Source organism: Aquarana catesbeiana, linkage group LG06, assembly GCF_042186555.1.
Source record: "Aquarana catesbeiana isolate 2022-GZ linkage group LG06, ASM4218655v1, whole genome shotgun sequence".
Classification (NCBI taxonomy): Eukaryota; Metazoa; Chordata; class Amphibia; order Anura; family Ranidae; genus Aquarana; species Aquarana catesbeiana.
In genome coordinates this window covers 69185250-69208967 of record NC_133329.1, presented here as the reverse complement: position 1 = coordinate 69208967, position 23718 = coordinate 69185250, and the positions used below count along the sequence as shown (strand labels likewise).

The following is a 23718-nucleotide window of genomic DNA, read 5'->3' as shown; positions in this document are numbered from 1 at the left end:
AAAAGGTATTAAGTAAAGAATAAAATGAAAATACAAATGTGCATAACATTACCTTGTAGGTTACTTGCCATTAATTTTTTCTCTTGATTTTCTCCATTTTTTACTTTATTGTGATTTTTTTTACCTTTTTGTATTAAAAAAAGGAAAACAGGTTAACTGAGCAAGATTTCTTTTTTTTTTGGTTATAAACAATTCAGACTAAAAGCAAATTAAGTTTTTGTGTTATATTATATATGTATATATTGCAAACTGGTGAAAGCCTACCTTCAGTAAAAAAAAACAAAAAAAAACTGTAAACTAATACATTTAGGGACTGAACTTTCTGGTGTCAGGATATCCTGTTCTGTCTATTGGTGTGTTTTTGGAGTGCATTGCCTAGGTAAATATTGTCATTCTGGTTGTAGCTACATGGGTGTCCACATTCCAGTACCTAGCTCTGGGTGCCTGAGTGCCCTACCAGCAAACCAGGTAATGCCATGCGGAAGGAGGGATGGGTAAGCGTATGAAGTCAGAGTAATGCCCCGTACACACGGTCGGATTTTCCGATGGAAAATGTCCGATCGGAGCGTGTTGTCGGAAATTCCGACCGTGTGTGGGCTCCATCGGACATTTTCCATCGGATTTCCCGACACACAAAGTTGGACAGCAGGAGATAAAATTTTCCGACAACAAAATCTGTTGTCGGAAATTCCGATCGTGTGTACACAAATCCGACGGACAAAGTGCCACGCATGCTCAGAATAAATAAAGAGATGAAAGCTATTGGCCACTGCCCCGTTTATAGTCCCGACGTACGTGTTTTACGTCACCGCGTTTAGAACGATCGGATTTTCCGACAACTTTGTGTGATTGTGTGTATGCAAGACAAGTTTGAGCCAACATCTGATGGAAAAAATCCTAGGATTTTGTTGTCGGAATGTCCGAACAAAGTCCGACCGTGTGTACGGGGCATAAGGATGAGCTCAGGCATGTTCAAACACGAGTCTGAGTTATCCCCCCCTGAAAGCTGTCAAAAGCTGCCAATCATAGGTAGCGGAGGCATTCTGCACCCCACAGTTGCATGTATGTAAGAGGTGTGCAGCATCTACCCAATTCAACTGTACTGATTTTTTGGGGTGCTCAGATTGATCATAAGAGGTCATGCAACCATCATCACTGATCACTGAACTCAGGGTCCTGCAGTGCAAGTTGGCTACCCGATAACCCATCATGATGATATCTGATGAACCCCTAACTGAGAATGGGGATTCGCACTGAGCATAGTGTGGCTCTCATTTTTCAAAATACAAAGCAGAGGAGCATAAAATTCCACAAAAGCTCTCCTATGGACCAAGGATTGTAAGTACACTATATTAACAAAAGTATTGGGACGCCTGCCTTTACACGCACATGAACTTTAAAGAAGTTGTAAAGACAATAGGTTTTTTATCTTAATGCATTCTATGCATTAGGATAAAAAGCCTTCTGTGTGTTGCAGCCTCTCCAGCACATTCCCTCTCTCTCCAGCGATGTCCACAAGTCCCTCGACCATCAGGGACTCTCCTCCTGATTGGCTGAGATGCAGCACCGGTGCCACTGGCTCACGAAGCTGTCAATTAAAGTCAGTTAGCCAATCAGGAGAGAAAGGGGCAGGGCTGAAGCGCAGCTCTGTGTCTGAATGGACACACGGAGCTGTAGCTCGGCTCGGGTGCCCCAGAGCAAGCTTCTTGCTCTGGGGACACTCAACAGGAGGGAGGGGCCAGGAGCAGTGAAGAGGCACCCGAGCAGAGGAGGATTCAGGCTGCCCTGTGAAAATCCACTGCACAAAGCAGGTAAGTATAATATGTTTGTAATAAAAAAACAAAAAAAACAAGACTTTACAATTACTTTAATGGTATCCCAGTCTTAGTCCGAAGTGTTCATTATTACAGCTAGAACAGCTTCAACTCTTCTGGGAAGGCTGTCCACAAGGTTTAGGAGTGTGTCTATGGGAATGTTTGACCATTCTTCCAGAAGAGCATTTGTGAGGTCAGGCACTGATGTTGGATGAGAAGGCCTGGCTCACAGTCTCCACTCGAATTCATCCCAAAGGTGTTCTATTGGGTTGAGGTCAGGACTCGCTCATCCATGTCTTTATGGACCTTACTTTGTGCACTGGTCCAAATCATTTGGTGGAGGGGGGATTATGGTGTGGGGTTGTTCTTCAGGGGTTGGGCTTGGCCCCTTAGTTCCAGTGAAGGGAACTCTTAAGGCGTCAGCATACCAAGATATTTTAGGCAATTTCATGCTCCCAACTTTTAGGGAACAGTTTGGAGATGGCCCCTATCTGTCCCAACATGACAATGTCAATAGTGAACCCTGAAGGACTAAAGCTGTCCATACACCTATAGATTATCTGCAGAATTTCTATGGTTAGATAGAAAATGTGCAACAGATCTCTCCATGTTAGCTAAACTGTGTGGATGGAGGAATCTCCCACTTTTTCTATCTAACCATAGAAAATCTGCAGATAATCTATAGGTGTATGGCCAGTCTAAGACTGGGATGCCATTAATGTTCATGTGCATGTAAAGGCAGGCGTCCCAATACTTTTGGTAATATAGTGTATCTTGTCCAGATCTTCACAGCCAGATAATGAACGTGTCGTAATTGGCTAACTAGAGGTCATTAAATTCATTAGCAGGATATTACTTAATCCAAGCCAGATCACTCATAGTTGGTGTAAAACAGCATTGAGCAGAACACCTAATTTTTTTAAACCAAGTGTGCTACAACGCAGGGATGACTTGTATCTGTGCGATGTGGTGTGCTCTAGCACAAACGTTATTCATAAAGAATGGCAACGCACTATACAGCATGTTACTGCATGTTAGTGGCATTCACATTACCGTATATACTCGAGTATAAGTCGTTCCGAGTATAAGTCGAGGCCCTAATTTACCACAAAAAAAATGGGAAAAACTTATTGACCCGAGTATAAGACGAGGGTGAGAAATGCACAGCTACTGTAAGTGGAAAAGAGGGTCAACAATGCCCATTTGCAGCATCACTGTGCCCATTTGCATGCCTCACTGTGCCCATTTGCAGCCATAGGTCCCCTGAACTTCAAACTCGGTAGTTAAGGGTTCCTAGATGCCCCCTAGCTGCAGCCAAAATTTGGGGTCTCTGAACCCAAAGGGTCCCGAAATGACATTGCTGCAGATAGACACAGTTGACCGAATTTGGGGCCCCGTATCTCGGGGCCGCTTAGTGTTAAGAACCCCAAATTTGGTGTACAAACCCAGTGGACCTAGCACCATAAAATTTCCAAAGCTGGGGTTTCTAGCACCAAGTGGCCACGAGATACAGGAACTCAAACATCAGTTCAGAAAATGTCAAGCACTTTTCTGCAGCAGAGAATGACATTTTCCGAACCAGTTTTGGGGCCCCGTATCTCAGGGCCACTTGGTGCTAGGAACCCAAGCTTTGGATATGTTATGGTACCAGGTCCACTGGGTTTGCACACAAAATTTGGGGTTCCTAGCACCAAGTGGCCCTGAGATATGGGGCCCCAAAATCGGTTCAGAAAATGTCAAGCACTTTTCTGCAGCAGAGAATGACATTTTCCAAACCGATTTTGGGGCCCCGTATCTCGGGGCCACTTAGTGCTAGGATTTCATCTTTGGATATGTTGTGGTACTAGGTCCACTGGGTTTGCATACCAAATTTGGGGTTTCTAGCACCAAGTGGCCCTGAGATACGCCCCAAAGTCGGTTCGGAAAATGAAATTTTTTGCTGCAGAAAAGTGCTTGACTCGAGTATAAGTCGAGGGGGGCACTTTCAGCACAAAAAAATGTGCTGAAAAATTCGACTTATACTCGAGTATATACGGTACATTATAATGTGTGTTATGATGTGCAGTATGATTGCACTGAGGTGTGAAAGAGCCATTAAAAGTATCAGTTTACAGGTCTTTGTTTTAGCACAGGTTCAGTTTAGTATTCAGTGTGAAGATGCATGGGAACTATCTCCTAAATAATTATCTGTATATGAAGTAATTCTTTTAGTGTCAATAAGAAATGAAAGCCACACTTCATTCCTTTTTATCAGCAATAAACTTTAGTTACAATTATTGTGTGTGACTCTGGGAGTGGTTGCCACCATCCTTGTTAATTATATCTGGAAAATCACAATTGCTCTTTATATATGATCTTTGAAGGCAACTTATAACCAAAAAATAAGAATAAAATAATAACCTTTATTTTCTCGATTTAAAAGGTTTGAACTACATATATTACATCACATATTACATAACATAAATTATTGTACAAAATTGGGTTGCAACATCAAGAAGCGTGATCCAAATGGTTTCCCCCACAGCTAATGGTTTAGCTAGAAGTTATTGGATTACTGGTTGGCCCACTCACTTTGGGGACTCCTAAGGACCACCATTTGGAACACACAACTATTTTTTGGTTAGAAGTTGCCTTCAAAGTCCTATAAAGAGCAATTGTGGTTTTCCAGATACAATAAACCTTTAGTTATCATCTAAGTCTGTAGTTCTCAACCTGGGGATCGGGACCCCCTCGGGGGTCAAATGATGATTTGCCAGGGGTCACTGAATCCTAGGAGGATCCTGAAGCCCGCTCCGCTCTCCAAGCCTTTTTGCGGCCGCCCAGCAGGGCTGTCCCTTGAGCCTGTGACTGGCCAGTTGGGCTGTTCCTGGAGCCTGTGGCCGCCCGCTCAGCCTCTTTGCAGCCACCCATTCAGTTCACGGCATGGCTGGGGGGCAGAGACTAGAGGTCAGCTGACTGGTGAGGAATGTGAAGCGGGAGGGGCTGGAGGAGACCCTATCTCCTGATTGTGGCATAGCTGTCACTGCCACGAGACACCACAAAGTCGGAGATACAGTGAGTAACACTACCTGTGATTACAGTTGCCATTAAAAGTCCCCACTACAGTTCTCAGAGGACCTTGCTCAAGAGCACCTAAGTTGGCTAATCAGAACTTCCCCCAGCACTGCCACTGATCCCAACTCCCCACGCCCACCAAGGAGTAAGAGAAGAAATAAAAATATAAAATACATGTAAGGGAGAGGAAAAGAGGGGGAGGAACAAAGAAAAAGGGAGAGAAAGAATAAGAGAAAGAACAAGAAAGACAGCTAAAGAGAGGGATGGGGGAAAAAAAAACAAGAAATTAGGATAGAGAGGGATAAAAGGGAAAGAAAGGAGAACAAAGAGAAAGAATGGTACATCTTAAAATGTACCATAAAGGGTTTTAATATTGTACGAGTGGAAGGGACTCGGGGAGCGCTAAATGTCTGTGGGTTAGGGGCGCAAATTACTTGTCTTGCCTTGGGTGCTGACAACCCACGCTACGAAAATAATTTTACTGTTAGGGGTCCCCACAACTTGGGAAATTTTATCAAGGGGTCACGGCAGTAGAAGGTTGAGAAACACTGATCTAAGTAGACCTTTTAGGTATATTTAAAGGGTTAATTCAGCTTTTCAGAAAAAAATAAGAAAGGTGAACCAATACTCTATACCTGCAGAAAACACACGTGGACATGAGCGTGGGATCTGGTTAGAAAGTCTTGTATCTGAATCGGACAAATAGACAATAGCAGCTTACATCACAGCAGCCAGTTGTCAGCCCAACTGGTGTAAGATCAAGGCATCACAGTCCAGGCAAAGAACGAGATGTGGAGAACTCATCAGTGCCGGCTGGAACTCCCTATGTACGGGAAGACCAAAGCCGCATTCCCCGCTGCTGTGTGAACTGCTGACAGGATGATGCATCAAATGAGGGAGTGGCAACAGGTTTTGAGGTTGCACCTCTTTGTCAAGCCTGCCCCAATTAGTTACTTGGGGATTTATGCGCAAAACAAGAATGGGAAAGGTGTGGCACACAGATAACTGACCCGACCACACTGGAATCTAGCTGGAACCTATTCAAACAAGCAGAACAGGCGATGCTGGCTATAAATCCATCATGAATTTCAAAAACTATTAACTGTTGATTATTATCTATATTCATAAATTATTACATACCTAAAGTGTTACTAAACCCACAACTGTAAAATCTGTATATGTAGAATAGCATGCTTGTTATACTCACTGTGGAACTTAAGGGGTTAATTCTCTGCATTGTGTAAAAAGTCTCTTTGATCCTGTATGGACAGATTCTCCCCCATCTGCAATGTCTCTCTTGGCAAGGCCAGATAAGACACAGTGAGGGAAGTCCTTCTGCACATGCTCAGTTTGGTCTCTATTGCTGGAGAGAACATTTCCTTGTTGATCAAAACTAGCCAGGTCACATGGTATGACTTCACACATTTGGGCGTGTATACAGATCCTAAATGACAGCCCAGTCCCTCCCTCCTCCTCCATGCCTATGTAGCATCGCATATGGCGACCCATCACATTTCGCTACCCGCTGGAGTGCGCATGCGCGACGCTGCCATATGCGTTCCAACACTTTTACGACAAAACTTTACACCCTTCGCGGGCTCGCTTCGATCGCCGCTCTTCGGGCACGGCCTCGCTTCGCTCGGCATAATTATAATCTAACTCTATGTCCACTTGGATGGCAGGGCTTGAACCTGGACTTAGGGGTGGAGTTTTGTCGTAAAAGTGTTGGAACACATATGGCGGCGTTGCGCATGCGCACTCCAGCAGGTAGCGAAATGTGATGGGTCGCCATATGTGACGCTACACCCAGTAACTAAAAAATAACACAGTGGGTGGGATGTCACATCTTGATAGATGGATGATCCGACTCCCATAACAGCATGAGGACACATGCTATAGTGAAAATCTCCTCCTACCTGAACACTCAGCACTCAGGCAGACCCTGCAGTTTATCACGTGACCGCAGTATACAGATCAGTCAAAAAGGTATATAATGGCAGTTTTTTAACCTCCCTGGCGGTATGATTATTTCGGATTTTAGGTGCTGAAAGCGGTACAATTATTTTGCATGGAAATTTTGTAGGTCTGTAATTCTTAACAACAACACACTTAAATCTGTCCACACAAGAGTCTAGTAGATATCCCGGGTATGATAAAGTTTGAAACACAAAAACATAAATTATAATATAATGAATAAAAATAAATAATTAAAAAAAAAATAATAATAATAATAAAATAAATTTCCCCACAATTCACTATCGCTCAATTCTGCAAGTGTTCTAATTTACTATCGCTGTTTTCTAGCTGGTCTAAAGCCACTTTTGATGTAAAGGGACACTTTTTGGTTGCTATGGACAATCTCCAGTTTCCAGGCAGAAAGAACAGTATATATAACATAAAACTGCATGCAGGGCATGGGCCAAAGCACTGGGGACAAAAGGGATGTGAAATCATTTCATACAGTACTGTAATCTGTAAGATTACAGTACTGTATGTGTTATGATTTTTACAATTTTTTGAATTTGCTGCCAGGCTCCACCCCCGTGTGTCGCGACGCTCGCAGGGAACGGAGCCTGGCTGTAAGGGTGATAACCGTAGGACGGGTAATTCTGCCAGTATTCCTCATGGTGGCGCCCTTCTGCCTATTTAAGCCTGCTGCTGGTGCATGCTGGTTGCTGGATTATCATCAGCTTCCTGTGTTCCTTGTTCCTGTTGTGATATTTGCTTCCTGTTACAACTCGGCTTGCCTGACTGCTCCAGTATTCCGCCTGCATTGACCCCGGCTTGGACCTGACTATTCTTCGGCTCGGCATCTGTACCTTGATCGTCCTCCTGTGTTTGACCCCTGGCTCGGGTACCTTCTCTGTTCCTGATTATCCTGCTGTACCTCACCTTGGACTGATTCCTGTGCTGAATGACCATTGGCCTGGCTCTGACTCCGCTCCTGGTTGCTCCACGGCTCCATACCTGGAATCCCTCCTTGCACGGTTGCCCTTTAACCTTACCAGCTCACCCCAGCAGCTCCCTGCTATCTGCTACTCAGCAACAGCGCTCTGGCAACCCGTGCACCTTTGGGCACCGTACTCCCTGTCTCACTCCCAGGGTTACGCTGCACTTAGCCGCAAGGGGCGCCCCCTCTGCAATCCGGCCTCACATCCAGGACTCTGACAGTATAATCCAGCCATGACTGAGGCCGGCGGAGATGCGTCCCCAATAGAGACTTTATGCCAACAGGCCGCTACCCTTACACGAGTGTTCTTCAGGAAAGATACCTTCAATTACAAGGAAAACTCCAACATTTTTTGCTACCATCTGCCTGTTTGGATCCTGGTTCTTCCTCCACCAATATCCCTGCTATGGCCTCTTCAGTACTGACTTTGCCCCCAGAACCGCGGGTACCTACCCCTGAACGTTTCTCTGGAGACCGGCAGAAATTCAGATCCTTCAAGAATGCCTGCCTGTTATATCTGGCTCTGCAACCCCGTACCTTTTCCGCTGAGACTGTCAAAGTTGGCTTTCTTATCTCCCTGCTGACCAATGAACCCCAGGCATGGGCCCACAGGTTATGGGAACAGAAGGACCCAGCTACTAGTTCAGTGGAAACGTTCTTTACGGCCTTGTCGCAATTGTATGAAGACCCCCAGCGTACAGCCACCGCTGAGGCCGCTCTGCATTCTCTTCAACAGAAACGGCGCCCGGTGGAAGACTATACTGTGGACTTCCGCCGGTGGTCTGCCGATACAGACTGGAATGAGGCTGCGTTGAAATACCAGTTTCGCCTGGGGCTTTCTGAATCCCTTAAGGACGAGTTGGCCAGGGTCGGCATCCCTGCTACCCTCGAGGGGCTCATTCAACTATGCATCCAGTTGGATAGACGCCTTCGGGAGCGCCAGGCTGAACGTTCTCAGACTCCCAATGTGCTGGTACCAGAGATCGGCGCTATGCCCGTTGGTTTGGTGCGATCCGCACTGACTCCTGAGGAAAAACAGCGTCGGCGTCAAGTTAATCTCTGTCTCTATTGTGGCCGAAAGGGACATTTCCTGAGCAACTGCCCCATAAGGCCCAGCAAGGTACCCAAGAACTCTCCAGTGTACTTCCAGATGTCCGGAACTTCCACTTCTCACCTTATCCTTCCCATCACGCTACAGTTGGCCGACAAGGGGGTTCAGCTTCAGGCCATAGTCGACTCCGGGGCATGCAGTTGTTTCTTGGACTTGGACTTAGCAGTAAAGCTCGGTCTGGCCCACTCTGAAGCCTGACTGCAGGGAATATGTCAGTTCCTGCACCATTTGTCAACGTAACAAGGGGTCTAACATCAGATCTTGGGGTCTACTACGCCCATTGCCTGTGCCGGAGCAACCATGGAAAGAAATATCTATGGATTTCATAGTAGAGTTACCACCCTCGGAGAAATTTACAACCATCTTGGTAGTCGTTGACCGCCTGTCCAAGATGGCGCATTTCTTGCCCATGATGGGTACACCATCTGCTGCTGACACGGCGAAGATCTTCATAAAGGAGATAGTCAGACTTCACGGCCTACCGAGCAACATTGTGTCCGACAGAGGGGTGCAATTCACCTCTAAGTTCTGGAGGGAGCTCTGCAAAATGCTTTCCATTAAAGTGTGCCTATCTTCAGCTTACCATCCTCAAAGCAATGGTCAAACCGAAAGAACTAATCAAACTTTAGAACAGTACTTACGTTGCTTCTGCTCCTTTTCCCAGGACGACTGGTCCTTGCTACTCCCGTGTGCGGAGTTTGCATACAACAACTCAATCCATGCTTCCACCAATCAGTCACCTTTCTGGGCCAACTACGGTTTCCTTCCCTCATTCTTGCCTAATGTTATACCAGAGACCTCAGTCCCTGCAGTCCAGGACAGGATAAATGCCATTCAGGCTAATTACCTAACTCTCCAGGCAACTATGCAGAAAGCCCAAGAGAATTATAAAAAACATTATGACAAGGGGAGGAGAGATCCCGTCTTTAAAGTTGGAGATAGAGTGTGGCTTTCCTCAACAAATCTTAAGCTTCCTTGCCCCTCCCGGAAGTTAGGACCAAGGTTTATCGGTCCATTCACAATTAAGAAGGAAATTAACCCAGTGGCATTTGAATTGTCTTTACCAAGTTCCTATAAAATCCACCCAGTATTCCATGTTTCTTTATTAAAATCTGTTGTCTCCAGTCCTTTTCCAGGGAGAGAAGAAGCTCCGCCGCCTCCAAGCTTGGTGGACAATGAAACAGAATACGAAGTAGAAGCCATTCTAGACTGCTGTCGGAGAGGTAGGACTGTTCAATTTCTTGTTAAATGGAAAGGTTACTCTGTAGAAGATAATTCTTGGGAACCAGCAGATAACATTCATGCCCCTAGACTGTTGCAGAGGTTTCAAGCCCGATATCCTGAAAAATGGGCCAGATTGGGCATCCGGAGGCTGCCCCTAGGGGGGGGGGGGCACTGTCAGGGTGATAACCGTAGGATGGGTAATTCTGCCAGTATTCCTCATGGTGGCGCCCTTCTGCCTATTTAAGCCTGCTGCTGGTGCATGCTGGTTGCTGGATTATCATCAGCTTCCTGTGTTCCTTGTTACTGTTGTGATATTTGCTTCCTGTTACAACTCGGCTTGCCTGACTGCTCCAGTATTCCGCCTGCATTGACCCCGGCTTGGACCTGACTATTCTTCGGCTCGGCATCTGTACCTTGATCGTCCTCCTGTGTTTGACCCCCGGCTCGGCTACCTTCTCTGTTCCTGATTATCCTGCTGTACCTCACCTTGGACTGATTCCTGTGCTGAATGACCATTGGCCTGGCTCTGACTCCGCTCCTGGTTGCTCCACGGCTCCATACCTGGAATCCCTCCTTGCACGGTTGCCCTTTAACCTTACCAGCGCACCCCAGCAGCTCCCTGCTATCTGCTACTCAGCAACAGCGCTCTGGCAACCCGTGCACCGTACTTCCTGTCTCACTCCCAGGGTTACACTGCACTTAGCCGCAAGGAGCGCCCCCTCTGCAATCCGGCCTCACATCCAGGACTCTGACACTGGCAAGGAGAGGCTTCGGAGGAGACAGAGCCCATGGACATTGCGGGGGACATCGCAGGATCCGGGGGACAAGGTAAGTAAAGCCACACCAGGATCCTGCGATGTAATCCCGAGTGTGGCTCGGGGTTACCGCTAATGGGACTGAATTTTAACCCCGAGCCACACTCGGGAAAACTGCCAGGGAGGCTACTGTAAAAAAAGATTTATAAGCTGTGGGCACTGGGGGGGGGGGGGCGGATTAATTATTTTCATATTACAGGGGGTCCCCGGGTTACAAACAAGATAGGGACTTTAGGTTTGTTCTTAAGTTGAATCTGTTTGTAAGTCGGAACAGGTACATTTTTTAAGTGTAGCTCCAGCCAAAAAATCTATTTTAAGTTTTGTAGATAGCATAGGGAAGGGTTATCACCCCTGTAACATTTGTTTTGCTGTCTGTGCCCCTGTTCAGAAGATTTCACCTCCATTGGATTTTGAAAATTTGGGGTTATTAGGGAAATAAGGATAGTTGATAAAGCATCAGTGGAAACACTTTTTTCCCATATTAACTCTTACAGGAGAGAATTTCCCTTCCTAGGGGTAGATTTCCTCACTTCCTGTTGTCTCCCTCCGTTTGCAAGTAGGAGTCGTTTGTAAGTCGGATGTTTGTAAGTAGGGGACCCCCTGTACTGGGTTTAGTATCACTTTAATACATTGCTATGTCCAATGCTATATGAATCATCAGCTAAAAATGAATGAATTTGCCTGTCATAAAAAGGTAAAATGGACACTGATGGCTCATCACCCATGGAGGTAAGTACAGCGGTTAGCAGAAGGGTGCAAGAGGCTAGTTCACCTTTTCATTTTTTCTGAAAATATGAACTAACCCTTTAAGTAAAATGGATTGCGATTTTGCTTTTGTGAGAAATAAAACACTTTCCTACCTTTTCTCTTGACACATAATATTGCAACAGCTGCTATTATTATAAGTATCACAACACCAGCAATCACAGGTATAATGATGATGTAGAGTGTAGAGCTCTTTGTATCTGTAGAATCTAAAAGATAAAAGTACAAATATCAATATAACAGACCAAAAGTTATGTGTTAAAATTGCCTTTAAACAGCATTTGTTAGGAATTTAAATTGTCATACTTGACTTTTAAAGGCTAAGTTCAACTTTTTTTTTTTCTTCTAAAATCCAGCTCCCCTATGTACCAATAGATTATTAATGTACCTCGGTTGCACAAACATACAAGTTTTCTTTGATTTTGAAAACTAGGCCTCACCTCATCCATGGCTATATTTTGCAGACCACTTCAGAACCTTCCTGGTTTACAGATACAGACAGACCAGCCAGTAAGACACAGGAAGAAATTTACCAGCTGACCTCATTGGCACACCTTCACCCATCAACTAAGTTTTCACAGCACTCCCAGATTTCCCCCATGTGTGCATTTGCCTGACTTCCCCAGAGTCCCTTCAGATGAGCTCAGGCTCCATGCTAAACTCCCTGGGGCCACATGCAGCCCACGGGACATCCCTGAGGGCCGTAGATAATTTTTTGTTATGGGGGGGGTTCAGCAGCAGGTACTAAGTAAAAGTCTTTTAAATAAAACAAATTGCACCAAATTCATAAAGACTGGAAAAGGAAAAACTATGTGTTGCTCATAGTAAGCAATCAATCACATCCTTAATTCTATTCTCTCAGATCAAATTGAACACGATTTCAGTTTTGCCTTCTTCCAGTTTTTATGAAGATTGCAGTGAGGTTGGCTACTGTCCAGTCTAAGGCCTGGTACACACAGTCACACGCTGGGCTGAATGAAAAAAAACGAACAGATCACTGTACTAACACATGCAGTGTTAGTACAGTGATCTCCCAAGCTGTGCTATTGTGTTCTGACAGGGGACACCCCACCAGAATACAGTTGTCAGTGCTCTTAGCCATTGGAGTGGCTATCACTGGGTGGTGCATTGTAATAGCCAATCTTACTGGGCAGGTGCAAAGGGCACCATCTTGTGGAAGGCAGCACAATCACTGATTTTTTGTTATCCCGGTATACCAGACAAGAGAAATGGTACTGTGCACAGTTCATACATACATAACATACCTCTGAACTTTTGAACTTGAGAATAAGGTGTATACGTAGTGCGCTGGGAAAAAAATGGGTGTGGTCAACGTTATTGTGGGAGGGGCTTAAAGACAGAGGGGGAGAGACTGCGGATGGATTACAGGAGATAATCAATAACTGCGGATGGACAACAAGAGATTTTTAGAAACTGCGGACGGATTACAGGAGATAAGCAGAGACTGCGGACTAACAACAGGAGATAATCAGAGACTGCGGACTGACAACAGGAGATAATCAGAGATTACGGTCCGACAACAGGAGATAATCAGAGACTGTGGACAGACTACAGGAGATAATCAGAGACTGCTGGCTGACTACAGGAGATAATTAGAGACTGCGGACTGACTACAGGAGATAATCAGAGACTGCGGGCTGACTACAGGAGATATTTAGACACTGCGGACTGACTACAGGAGATAATTAGAGACTGCGGACTGACTACAGGAGATAATCAGAGACTGCGGGCTGACTACAGGAGATATTTAGACACTGCGGACTGACTACAGGAGATACTCAGAGACTGCGGACTGACTACAGGAGATAATCAGAGACTGCGGACTAACTACAGGAGATAATCAGAGACTGCGGACTGACTACAGGAGATAATTAGAGACTGTGGACTGACAACAGGAGATACTCAGAGACTGCGGACTGACTACAGGAGATACTCAGAGACTGCGGACTGACTACAGGAGATACTCAGAGACTGCGGACTGACTACAGGAGATAATCAGAGACTGCGGACTGACTACAGGAGATAATCAGAGACTGCGGATGGTTTACCCTCATCTTAGGGTCCTCCCTCAGTGACCCCCTGCAGATTCTTTTTGGAGCTGTCATGCTATGACCTTAATATTCTGGTGGAGGCCAGACACTGAGGGCAGGAATTGGTCTTCTCCTCCCGCTTCCCCTCCTTGCAGTACATTTGAAATCTGTGCACTGGGTCAGTGGACTGCTCCGCCCCCTGCCCGAGTCGAGCTGTCAGTGGCCCCGCCCTCCGCCCGAGCTGTCAGCGCCCCTGCCCGAGCTCTTAGTGGCCCCCTCCCGAACCGAGCGGGGGAGTCAGCGGACCGCCCCACCCCCTGCTCCAGCCGACCATAAATATCAGCAGAGCACCCCGCCCCCCCGTTCGAGCCATGCTGGAGGGTCAACAGACCGCCCCGCCCCCCTGCCCGAGCCGACCATAAATGTCAGTGGAGCGCCCCGCCTGAGCCGTTCTGAGCCGAGCTGTCAGCGCCCCCCTGTCCGGGCCGAGCGGGGGTGTCAGTGGAGCCCCCCGCCTGAGCTGAGATCTAAAGCTGCCCAGCCTGGAGAGAGGAGGGGGGAGGATGACAGCGGCTGGATCAATACAGGAGCTTGCCTTGTTCCCGTCCATTGACAACTAAGAACCGGATGGGAACAAGTGTAAAGCTCCCTTTTTTTGACAAACATAACTCTGCTCTGGGGGGATTCCGACACCCAACCTCCCCCCCCCCCCCGCATCTACGTCCATGATCCCTGATGTAGTGCAAGTGCCAGCCTGATTGGATACAGAGTGATTGGATTAATGGTGTGTCCTCCTATTATATGGTTTTGGTAAATCTAAAGGAGATTGTTCAGAGATTATACAATTAGATTGTATAGTGTATGGCCACATTTATACACCAATAATTACTTAGTTGCACTTTCAGTGTCATTAATTAATTGTTAAATCATTAATTGTTAATGGCACACCAAATACAGAAGCAACACACATTTTGCCACATGAAAAAACAGGTGACAAATGCAGTAAAAAATGTAGAAAAATGTCTCACTAGCTACTTTGCCATTGAAATCAACGGCTGCCCTATGTGTGTCACTGGGAAAACGAGCCAAAAAACCTGCCATCCTACTACTCTAGGTGTGATTGGGGTCTGAAAGTGAAATGGGTGCATTTACACAAGAACAATGAGGCTCCATTCACATCTGTGTGTTTCCAAACACATGGAAAACTGCACAGAAAATGTGCTGCAGCACCCTCTAGTGTGCTAGAAGTGGTAGTGATTAGGTTTTTGTAGGTACATTCCAGGCTTGGCTGGCAGCCAGGCCTGTTTGTTTTGATCTGGGTTGGGAGTGACTCAGGCTGAGCTGGGTGACTCACAGGCAGCGTCACTGAGCCCTCCCTCTTCTTTCCTGAGTTTGCTAGAAAGTTCTGGAAAGAGAGGAGGAGAGGGGGAGATGCCTGGGGTATTCTGAGGAGCCCTGACCAATCCCCAACTTGGATTGGCAGGGGGAAGGCCTCCTCAAATACTCAGAGTCAGTCCAGTTGGGGAGGGGTTATTCAGTATGGAAGCTGGAGATGGAGTGCTAGGCTGTCGTGGCCCGGATGGAGCTCCCCATTCTGGGGGGGTGACCTTGGGCCTGGGCTCGGGTGCAGATGGGGCCCCCTGAGAACACGTGGGGGTGTCCTTGACAGGAAGCACAGGAGCAAGGAGAGGACAGCAGGAGAGAGCACCGGCAGGCAATTTTCCAGGGAGAAACAACAGGTTGCAGCCAAGAGGGCTGGTGAGTGACACACAGTCAGGAGGACTGGGAGGCACACCTGGGAGGACTGGGAGAATGCAGTCTGGGGTGGGTGCAGAGCCAGTGGAGTGGACTTTGGTGACATGGGCAGTGGAGAGAGACAGCTACAGCCAGGAGGGCTGTCAAGGCCTGAAGATGTGGTACTGGGCTCAAGAGCCACGTGGACAGCTAGCACTGGGACTACCTACTTTTTGCTACACCATAGGAGCCCGCGGTCCCTGCCTGTAAAGGGCATCTGCTTTGGGCATGGCTGAGCCAGTGTCTGGCCTATCCATCAGTGCTAGCTGGTCCTGAAGAGTGAGATCAAGAGTTGTGCTGGAGCTGGAAGTAAAGAGGTTGTATATACCGGAAATGTATATAGTCGGTCCAATATATCTTTCTGCAATCAATTGGGCATCTCATGAGTATCTCATACCCATCCAAGTTAAATCTCCTCAATAATAATATAAAACAAAGTTCAAGGACTGTTTTTCTGCCTGAGGGCGAATGAGAACTGTGTGCCTGGCTGGGCAGGATGACGGATGGTCCACAACACTCAGCAGCCCCTAAAGGGGGTTTCGCTACAGAGCACTTCACCATGCAATTCAGAAATGCTGCAAATGTGCATCATGCTAGTGTTGTCATTACATGTTAAAGGCACCCCAAGTGTGGCAAACGCCCCAAAACTGAGGCAATGCACCATGCTCCATTTCAAAAATAGTTCTGGAGCTTCTCTGTGGCAATTGTCGTGCATAGGGCAGACCATTCAAGTGAATGGGCTACCGTATGGGTGACGAGTGAAAACGCTCCAAAACACCCAAAACAAACGCATGCGGGAATGTGAGTTTTCACTACGTGGAGATACGTAAATGAGGCCTGACATGTGAGTGTCTCTGTCCACTCCCTCCTATGTACTTGTATAGAGATGACCATATACTATGCAATCTCTGTACAATTTCTTTACATTTACCAGAACTATAGAGCAGGAGGCCCACCTGACTAATCCATTTAAATTAGCCCTTGTACAAGATAGCTGATCTAAAGGAGATTGTACGATCTGATTGTATAGGATGTGGGTGGAAGGTGGTATTGTAATGAGGGAGATGTGGTCTAGAGTGGTGAACACACCCTATCATACCCTCTTCTGTGATGCAACAGGGAAGTGATGGCTTCTGGGAGATGACCTAACAGGAAGTGAATGCTGATACAAGCTACAGGAAGTGATGGAATCTGAAAATCCATTCAAAAATACAAATAAACTGACAAGATTCTAAACATCCTGTGGATAATATAAATGAGAGAAAAGCACATTGGGGTGGCTGGGTCAGAAATGTCATTGGAAAACGCTTCTATTTATTATGAAAAGTGAAATTCTGCCTGAAAAGATAAACTTATCCTTTAAATTCTGTGATAACTAAGCTGGATAATCTACAATTTGATTTATGTACTAATACGTTGTCAGAGCTAGACTGGAAATTAAAGGGTAATTCCACTTTTGTGGGGAAAAAAAAGAGCAAATAAAGAAAAAATAATATAGAGTATACAAAAGCGACACAAGTCATATTGTAATTGAATGTTACTAAAAATGACATTTCCTTTTCAATCTGCAGCCGCTGTAATTTTCTGAAAATACAATGCAATATGGCTACATGGAGTTGTTCTGTACAGAAACATCATTTCCTGCTTGTGTGATTGGCTCACTGATTTTCCCAGAAGTCTGCCTAAGATACAAGTCAGATTTCAGGCATCCCCTGCAACAAAAATGTCATTTTTGGTGAGATATTTCCAACAGGAAATATCCAGCAGACCCAGCAGATTTCTTCATTAGTGCTCTGCAGCTGCACAGCTGATTGCTAATTATGAAACCACTCCCATTAAACCCACTCAGCACGGAAGAACAAACAGGGATTTCTTCAGAATAATAAAAGGTAGGAATCTGCAACAAAGGTTGTTATAATCCTGGCAATGTATATAGATCACCAGGGGGGGGGGAATGTTTTTTTTTCTCATCAAAAGTGGAGTTACGCTTTAAAGATTTTTTTTTTGCAACATTTAACTTGATACGGCTACATTCACACCTAAGCTTTTGTCAGGTGGTTTTCAACTAAAACGGGGCAGAGAGCTGCTGTTTGAGCAGAAAACGCTTGAAAAAATGCTTGACAAAAGCTCATGTCGCGTTTTTCAGGAGCTTCTATTGAAGTCTAAGGGGACAAAAAGGCGCAGTTCTGCCTAAAAAGTAGCTTATGTACTTTTTTGAGCAACAGGCATTTTGCTACAAGCGACAAGACGCTCAGGTGTAAACAAGGGCGATTGAAAGCAATCGATTTTTGCTTGTTGAGCATTTAGAGCTTCAAGATAGAAGCTACAAAATGCTCAAGTGTGAACGAGGCCTAAATAAGGATGAGGTTCTGATTCACTGTATGTGGTGTTTGCAGCAAAACAAGGGGGTTCGGCCTGGCTGGTTCTAAGAATTTCTGGACAGTCTCACTGGGTCATTCCTCCCAGGAACACCAATGATGGGGCGCTATTCCTCCCAGGAACACCAATGATGGGGCGCTATTCCTCCCGGGAACACCAATGATGGGGCGCTATTCCTCCCGGGGACACCAATGATGGGGCGCTATTCCTCCCGGGGACACCAATGATGGGGCGCTATTCCTCCCGGGAACACCAATGACGGGGCGCTATTCCTCCTGGGGACACCAATGACGGGGCGCTATTCCTCCCGGGGACACCAATGATGGGGCGCTATTTCCCCCGGGAACACCAATGATGGGGCGCTATTCCTCCCAGGAACACCAATAATGGGGCACTATTCCCCCCCCAGGAACACCAATGGGGCACTATGACTATTCCACCCCTCCCTCCCAGGAAAACCAATGATGGGGCACTACTATTCCAGCCACCCCCCGGAACACCAATGCTGGGGCACTCCCCCCCCCCCCAGGAATACTCTTAGGATGGGGCACTGGTCATAAAAACTAATGTTGTACTGTGTAACTTTGTTTTTACTGTGTTATATATTAGCCGCTACCTTTCACAATGTGCAGCTCGGCAGCTCGGCAGCTCAGCTCTCCTCGCGGCTTCTCGCCCTCGACTCTCTGTTCCAGCGGGCGGGCGGGTTGAGAAGATCAGTGGGGATGACGTCAGCGAGGAGGAGGAGAGGTGCGCCGCGGACGTGCCTGGTCACAGAGGGAGGGTTTATTTAACGGAGGGACAGGAGGAAGGTGCGGACCAACTAATCGTTAATGAAAATCATTGACAACGATTTTCATTATCAAATATTATCGAAATATCAATTAATTGCTTCAGCCCTATCTATCTGTATATGCAGCATAGCATGCTTGTTATACTCACTGTGAAACTCAAGGGGTTAATCCTCTGCATTGTGTAAAAAGGCTGTTTTCTCCTGTATGCACAGATCCTTCCCTCCTGCACTGTCTATCTGGGAAAGGCCAGCTAACATAGGCAGGGTAGCCGACCTGCACATGCTCAGTTGTGTCTTTTATGCTGAAGAGAACATTTCCTTGTTCTCAGAGCTATCCAGGTCACATGATATTGACATCACACATGTGGGCGTGTATACAGGCTGTAGTGGAAATCTCCTCCTACCTAAACACAAGCTGTGCAGGTTATCATGTAACCGTGGCATACAGATCAGCCAAAAAGGAATATAGTGGCAGTATTTTAATGTAAAAAGAAGATTTATAAGCTGTGGGCACTGTGGGTGGGCAGATGAGCTATTTTCATATTACTGGGTTTAGTACCACTTTAATGACCAGGCCATTGTTTGTGATTCGGCACTGTGTCGCTTTAACTGACAATTGCGCGGTCCTGCGATGCTGTACCCAACCTACATTGATGTCCTTTTTTTCCCCACAAATAAAGCTTTCTTTTGCTGGTATTTGATCACCTCTGCAGTTTTTATTTTTTGCACTATAAACAAAAAAAGTGACATTTTTGAAAAAATATTTTTTTTTTTACTTTCTGCTTTAATACATATACAAAATATATATACCGATATATATATATATATATATATATATATATATATATATATATATATATATATATATATATATATATATATATATATATATATAATATTTAATGTATTCATCAGTTTAGGTCGATATGTATTCTTCTACATATTTTTGGTAAAAAAAAAATTTTTAAAAATCCCAATACAGTAGGTGACTGTGATATTGTGTCAATCTCGCAGCTTTTATAGGCGAGATTTGATAGCTGCGAGCCCCGTCGCGGGAGCCAGCGCCGATCTCTGTGTTTTTTCCTTTCCCGATGAGCGACAAGCAATACTGACAGGTGTTTAGTATGAATCATGAGGGGGAACTCCACGCCAAATTTTAAATAAAAAACCGGCATGAGTTCCCCTCCAGGGGCATACCAAGCCCTTAGGTCTGGTATGGAATTTAACGGGAACCCCCTACGCCGAAAAAAGGTGTGGGGGTCTCCCCAAAATCCATAGCAGACCCTTATCCGAGCACGCAGCCCGGCTGGTCAGGAAAGGGGGTGGGGACGAGCGAGCGCCCCCCCCCCCTCCTGAACCGTACCAGGCCGCATGCCGTAATTGTACCGTAACAAAAGAGCAGAAGATAGCGGAGAAGCCGGCAGAAGAACCAAAGAGCTGGAGAAGAGGCCGGAGAGCGGGAGAAGAACCGGACAACGGGAGAGGAGGCTGGAGAGAGCGGAGAAGTCAGAAGAGACCCTGGAAGTCAGAAGAAGACCCCCGGAGCTGCCTAATAAATTACTTTAAAAACCTGTCTAGTGTGTTTTTTTTATTGACACTTTTTCCCCAGGTGAATGGGTAGGGGTACGATGTACCCCATACTCATTCACATAGGGTGGGGGGCCGGGATCTGGGGGCCCCCTTATTAAAGGGGGCTCCCGGATTCCAATAAGCCCTCTGCCCGCAGACCCCGTCAACCAACGGCCAAGGTTGTCGGGAAGAGGCCCTTGTCCTCATCAACATAGGGACAAGGTGGTTTGGGGTGGGGGGGCGCAGGATGCCCCCCTTCCCCAAAGCACCCACCCCCCATGTTGAGGGCATGCAGCCTGGTACGGTTCAGGAGGGGATGGCGCTCGCCTAAGGGCCTGGTATGCTCTTGGAGGGGAATTCTTTATTGCGCTCGCCGCAATAGGAAAATGTGTTTTTCCTATTGCAGCCAGCGCGAGATGTACAGTACCCTGTCGCCGAGAATCAGCGCGATAGGACCGCGCTGGAAACGCGGGCAGGTACTGCAGGTGTATATTGATTGGTTTGCGCAAAAGTTATCGCGTCTACAAACTATGGGACTTTTACTTATTTCTATTGTTTTTACTGGTAATGGCGGCAATCTGCGATTCTTAGCAGGACTGCGATATTGCGGCGGACAACTATGACCCCAAATGACGCTTTTGGGGACCAGTGACATTATTACATTGATCAGTGCTAAAAAAAATACACTGATCAATGTATAAATGACACTGGCAGGGAAGGGGTTAACACTAGGGGGGATCAAGTGGTTAAATGTGTTCCCTTATGTGTGATTTAACTGTAGGTGGGATGGGCTGCCTGGGACATGACAGAGATCACTGTTCCCGATCACTGGGAACAGCAGATCTCTGAGATGTCCTCTGTCAGAATGGGGATCCGCCTTGTTAACAAAGACAAATCCCCGTTCTACCCCTGTGTACAGCGATCGCGGGCAACCGGCAGACATCGAGCCCACCGGACCCATGGGCACGTTCCCGTGGAACACAGCATGCGTGTGCCCGCAATCTCACATGAACTGATTGATGTACAGGTACGTTGGTTTGCACGGGAGAGCCAACCTGCCGCAGTATAAGTGTGGCGGCTGGTCGGCAAAGGGTTAAGGGTGGTCATCAGGATTGGAATGGCCAGTAACGGGGTCCTTGTTATGTACCAGCCCCCTACCTTTGAAAGGGTGGGTCCCCAGCTGCCAATTGTCAGTGTGTTTTGGAGAATGCGAAATCAGCCAGGTTCCAGGTTTTATTGCCAAAGCTTATTGAACAAGCTGAAGCCGATTGGCTACCATGCAGAGCTGCACCAGCTTTATTAAATCAGTCCCAGTGTGTTCTTCCCGCCGGCAATTACTGCTAGTGCCTATAATAGCCACTAGCAATAATTGCATGTAAAAACAGGCTGACCCAAGTTGATAGGTCGATCAGTTTGGGTACATTCAGCCTGCCCATATATGGTTCGAATCCAAACCATCTATGGTTGGCCTTAGGCTACCCTGCACAACTGCTTCAAAAAGAAAGTGCAGGCAAAACTTGGACTTTGGTAACTGTAATCTTGTGGAATGCACACCTCCCAACTTTTTGAGATGGGAATGAGGGGCACCTATCAGCAAAAGTATGCAGGCATTGGACACACCCCTGGCCACGCCCCCTTAAACGAGAATTGTACAAAAAAACAAGATTGGTTAAACCCACAAGTGCTTTTTTTACCACTACTATTCCTTTATATTGGCTTTTGGAATCTACAAATGCAGCAATTTAGAAATCAGATAAAAGGTTTAGCGCTGGAAAACACTTTTTGAAAGATAAAAAAAGTGCATTTTATATACATCTTTATAGATCAGACCAAAATGAGGAACAAATGAGGAAGAATGAAGCTCCAAATCAGGGACAGTCCCTCAAAATCAGGGACAGTTGGGAGCTATGGGAATGTTTTATCTGCTGTAGATGGGAATCTCCATGAAGAGAAACATTGATATGAGATTCCTGTTTTAACGATCTTTTTGTGTCCTTGTAGTTTAAACCACATACAGACTACACAGCTCTGTCTATGTTAGATTTAAGAAAAAATAGTAATATTACCTCCATACACCAGCTGGAAGTCTTCCTGGAGAGGTGTAGTAAGAGACTCGTGTTGGATTCTACAGGAGAAGATCCGCTTCCTGTCCTCCTCGGTGGGTATTATTGTTACTGAGCTCCTCACACTGTACGTCCCATCCGGGTCTCTTTGAGGTTTCTCCAATGTAATATTGTTCAGTATTATTCCATCTCTAAGCCATTTAATGTCGATGTCCACCGGGTAGAATCCAGAAATGGCGCAGCTCAGGACATTCTCTTTCGATATAAAAATGTTTTCACCTGTTATGGTTATCCTTGGAGGGGCTGTAACAAAAGCCATGTTAGAGCAAGACAAGCTTAGACCTATAAAAGTTTGCTACAATGTCAAGCTTTTTCAGCTTTTAAGAATTGTTTTGAAAGTTGAGACTTTCTGATTTCTGGAGCTCATGGACTATCTTTGTGAGCAAGGTGTAGCATGGTGTGGTGGACAGTGAACACACAGAGTTCAAGTTAGGCAATAGTGATATATTGTAGAAAGGTTCAACACAATGCAGTTAGGCCCGGCAGGTAGGCATGCCACTCAGAGCCACTTACATAACAGCGGCCTGTAGAGCTGAAGATGCCAACAGCATCTGAAACAAGGAGCAGAATGCAGCCTGGCCAGTCCACACCCAAAACAGGCAGGCTTCCTGAAGCAAGGTAGACATAGTCTCTGCACTGTCCCTACTCCTCTGTAATCTTTCTCCATCTCTATGAACTGCCCCTGCCAGACAGGGAATCTGTACCCACACTAACCACTCGCAAAAAACACGCCAAACCCAGGAGCTGGATCCTAAATAGACTCTGTCTGACCCAAGATGGCCACTGAAGTTACGTGGGATGCCAGCATCCAGTGAGACAGCTGTTTCCTTGTGACCGCAGGAAATCAGAGAGGAACAACGTTCCTCACAACTTCCTTCCCTTCTTGCATTGCTACTTTGGTCGAGTGCCACCTGCAGTTGGGAGTATAGACTGCACCTGCCTACACCTTAAAGTGGAAGAAAAGCCTAAATATCTATTCCAAAAAATGGCCCCTCCCTCTCCTTTCACCTTTTCTGCCCATCCTGTATAATAAGGATAATTCCCTTTTTTTAATCTGCTCCGGTCATAAGGATTGTGTGCCACCCTTTCCTGCCAAGGAATACTCTACTAGATCTGTGAGTACTTCTTTGGCTTTTTGGCATCGAACAACTGTTTCCCAAATTTTTAGGGCTGCCAACTAGTCTTCTGTTCCTGCATTCTTTAAGTTAGTGCTTTGTTTGATATGCTGCCAACCTCTCAATTAGAATCTAGATGTTCAAATTGTCTCTGAATCTTGTGT

The 23718-nt window shown here is 46.1% G+C and overlaps 1 protein-coding gene across 2 annotated transcripts in view; it reads right to left on the bottom strand.

Moving 5' to 3' along the window:
* The window catches only part of LOC141148593 (tapasin-like), a 51251-nt gene that overhangs the window by 8003 nt on the left and 19530 nt on the right, over positions 1–23718 (bottom strand). The window contains exons 3-5 of one of the 2 annotated variants that reach the window (XM_073636188.1): positions 22383–22682; positions 11829–11942; positions 53–124 (exon numbers count right to left, since the gene is read on the bottom strand). In XM_073636188.1, the coding sequence (XP_073492289.1) occupies positions 53–124; positions 11829–11942; positions 22383–22682 (486 nt within the window). The remainder of the gene's footprint in view (positions 1–52; positions 125–11828; positions 11943–22382; positions 22683–23718) is intronic. The other variant, XM_073636189.1, reaches the window with a different exon arrangement.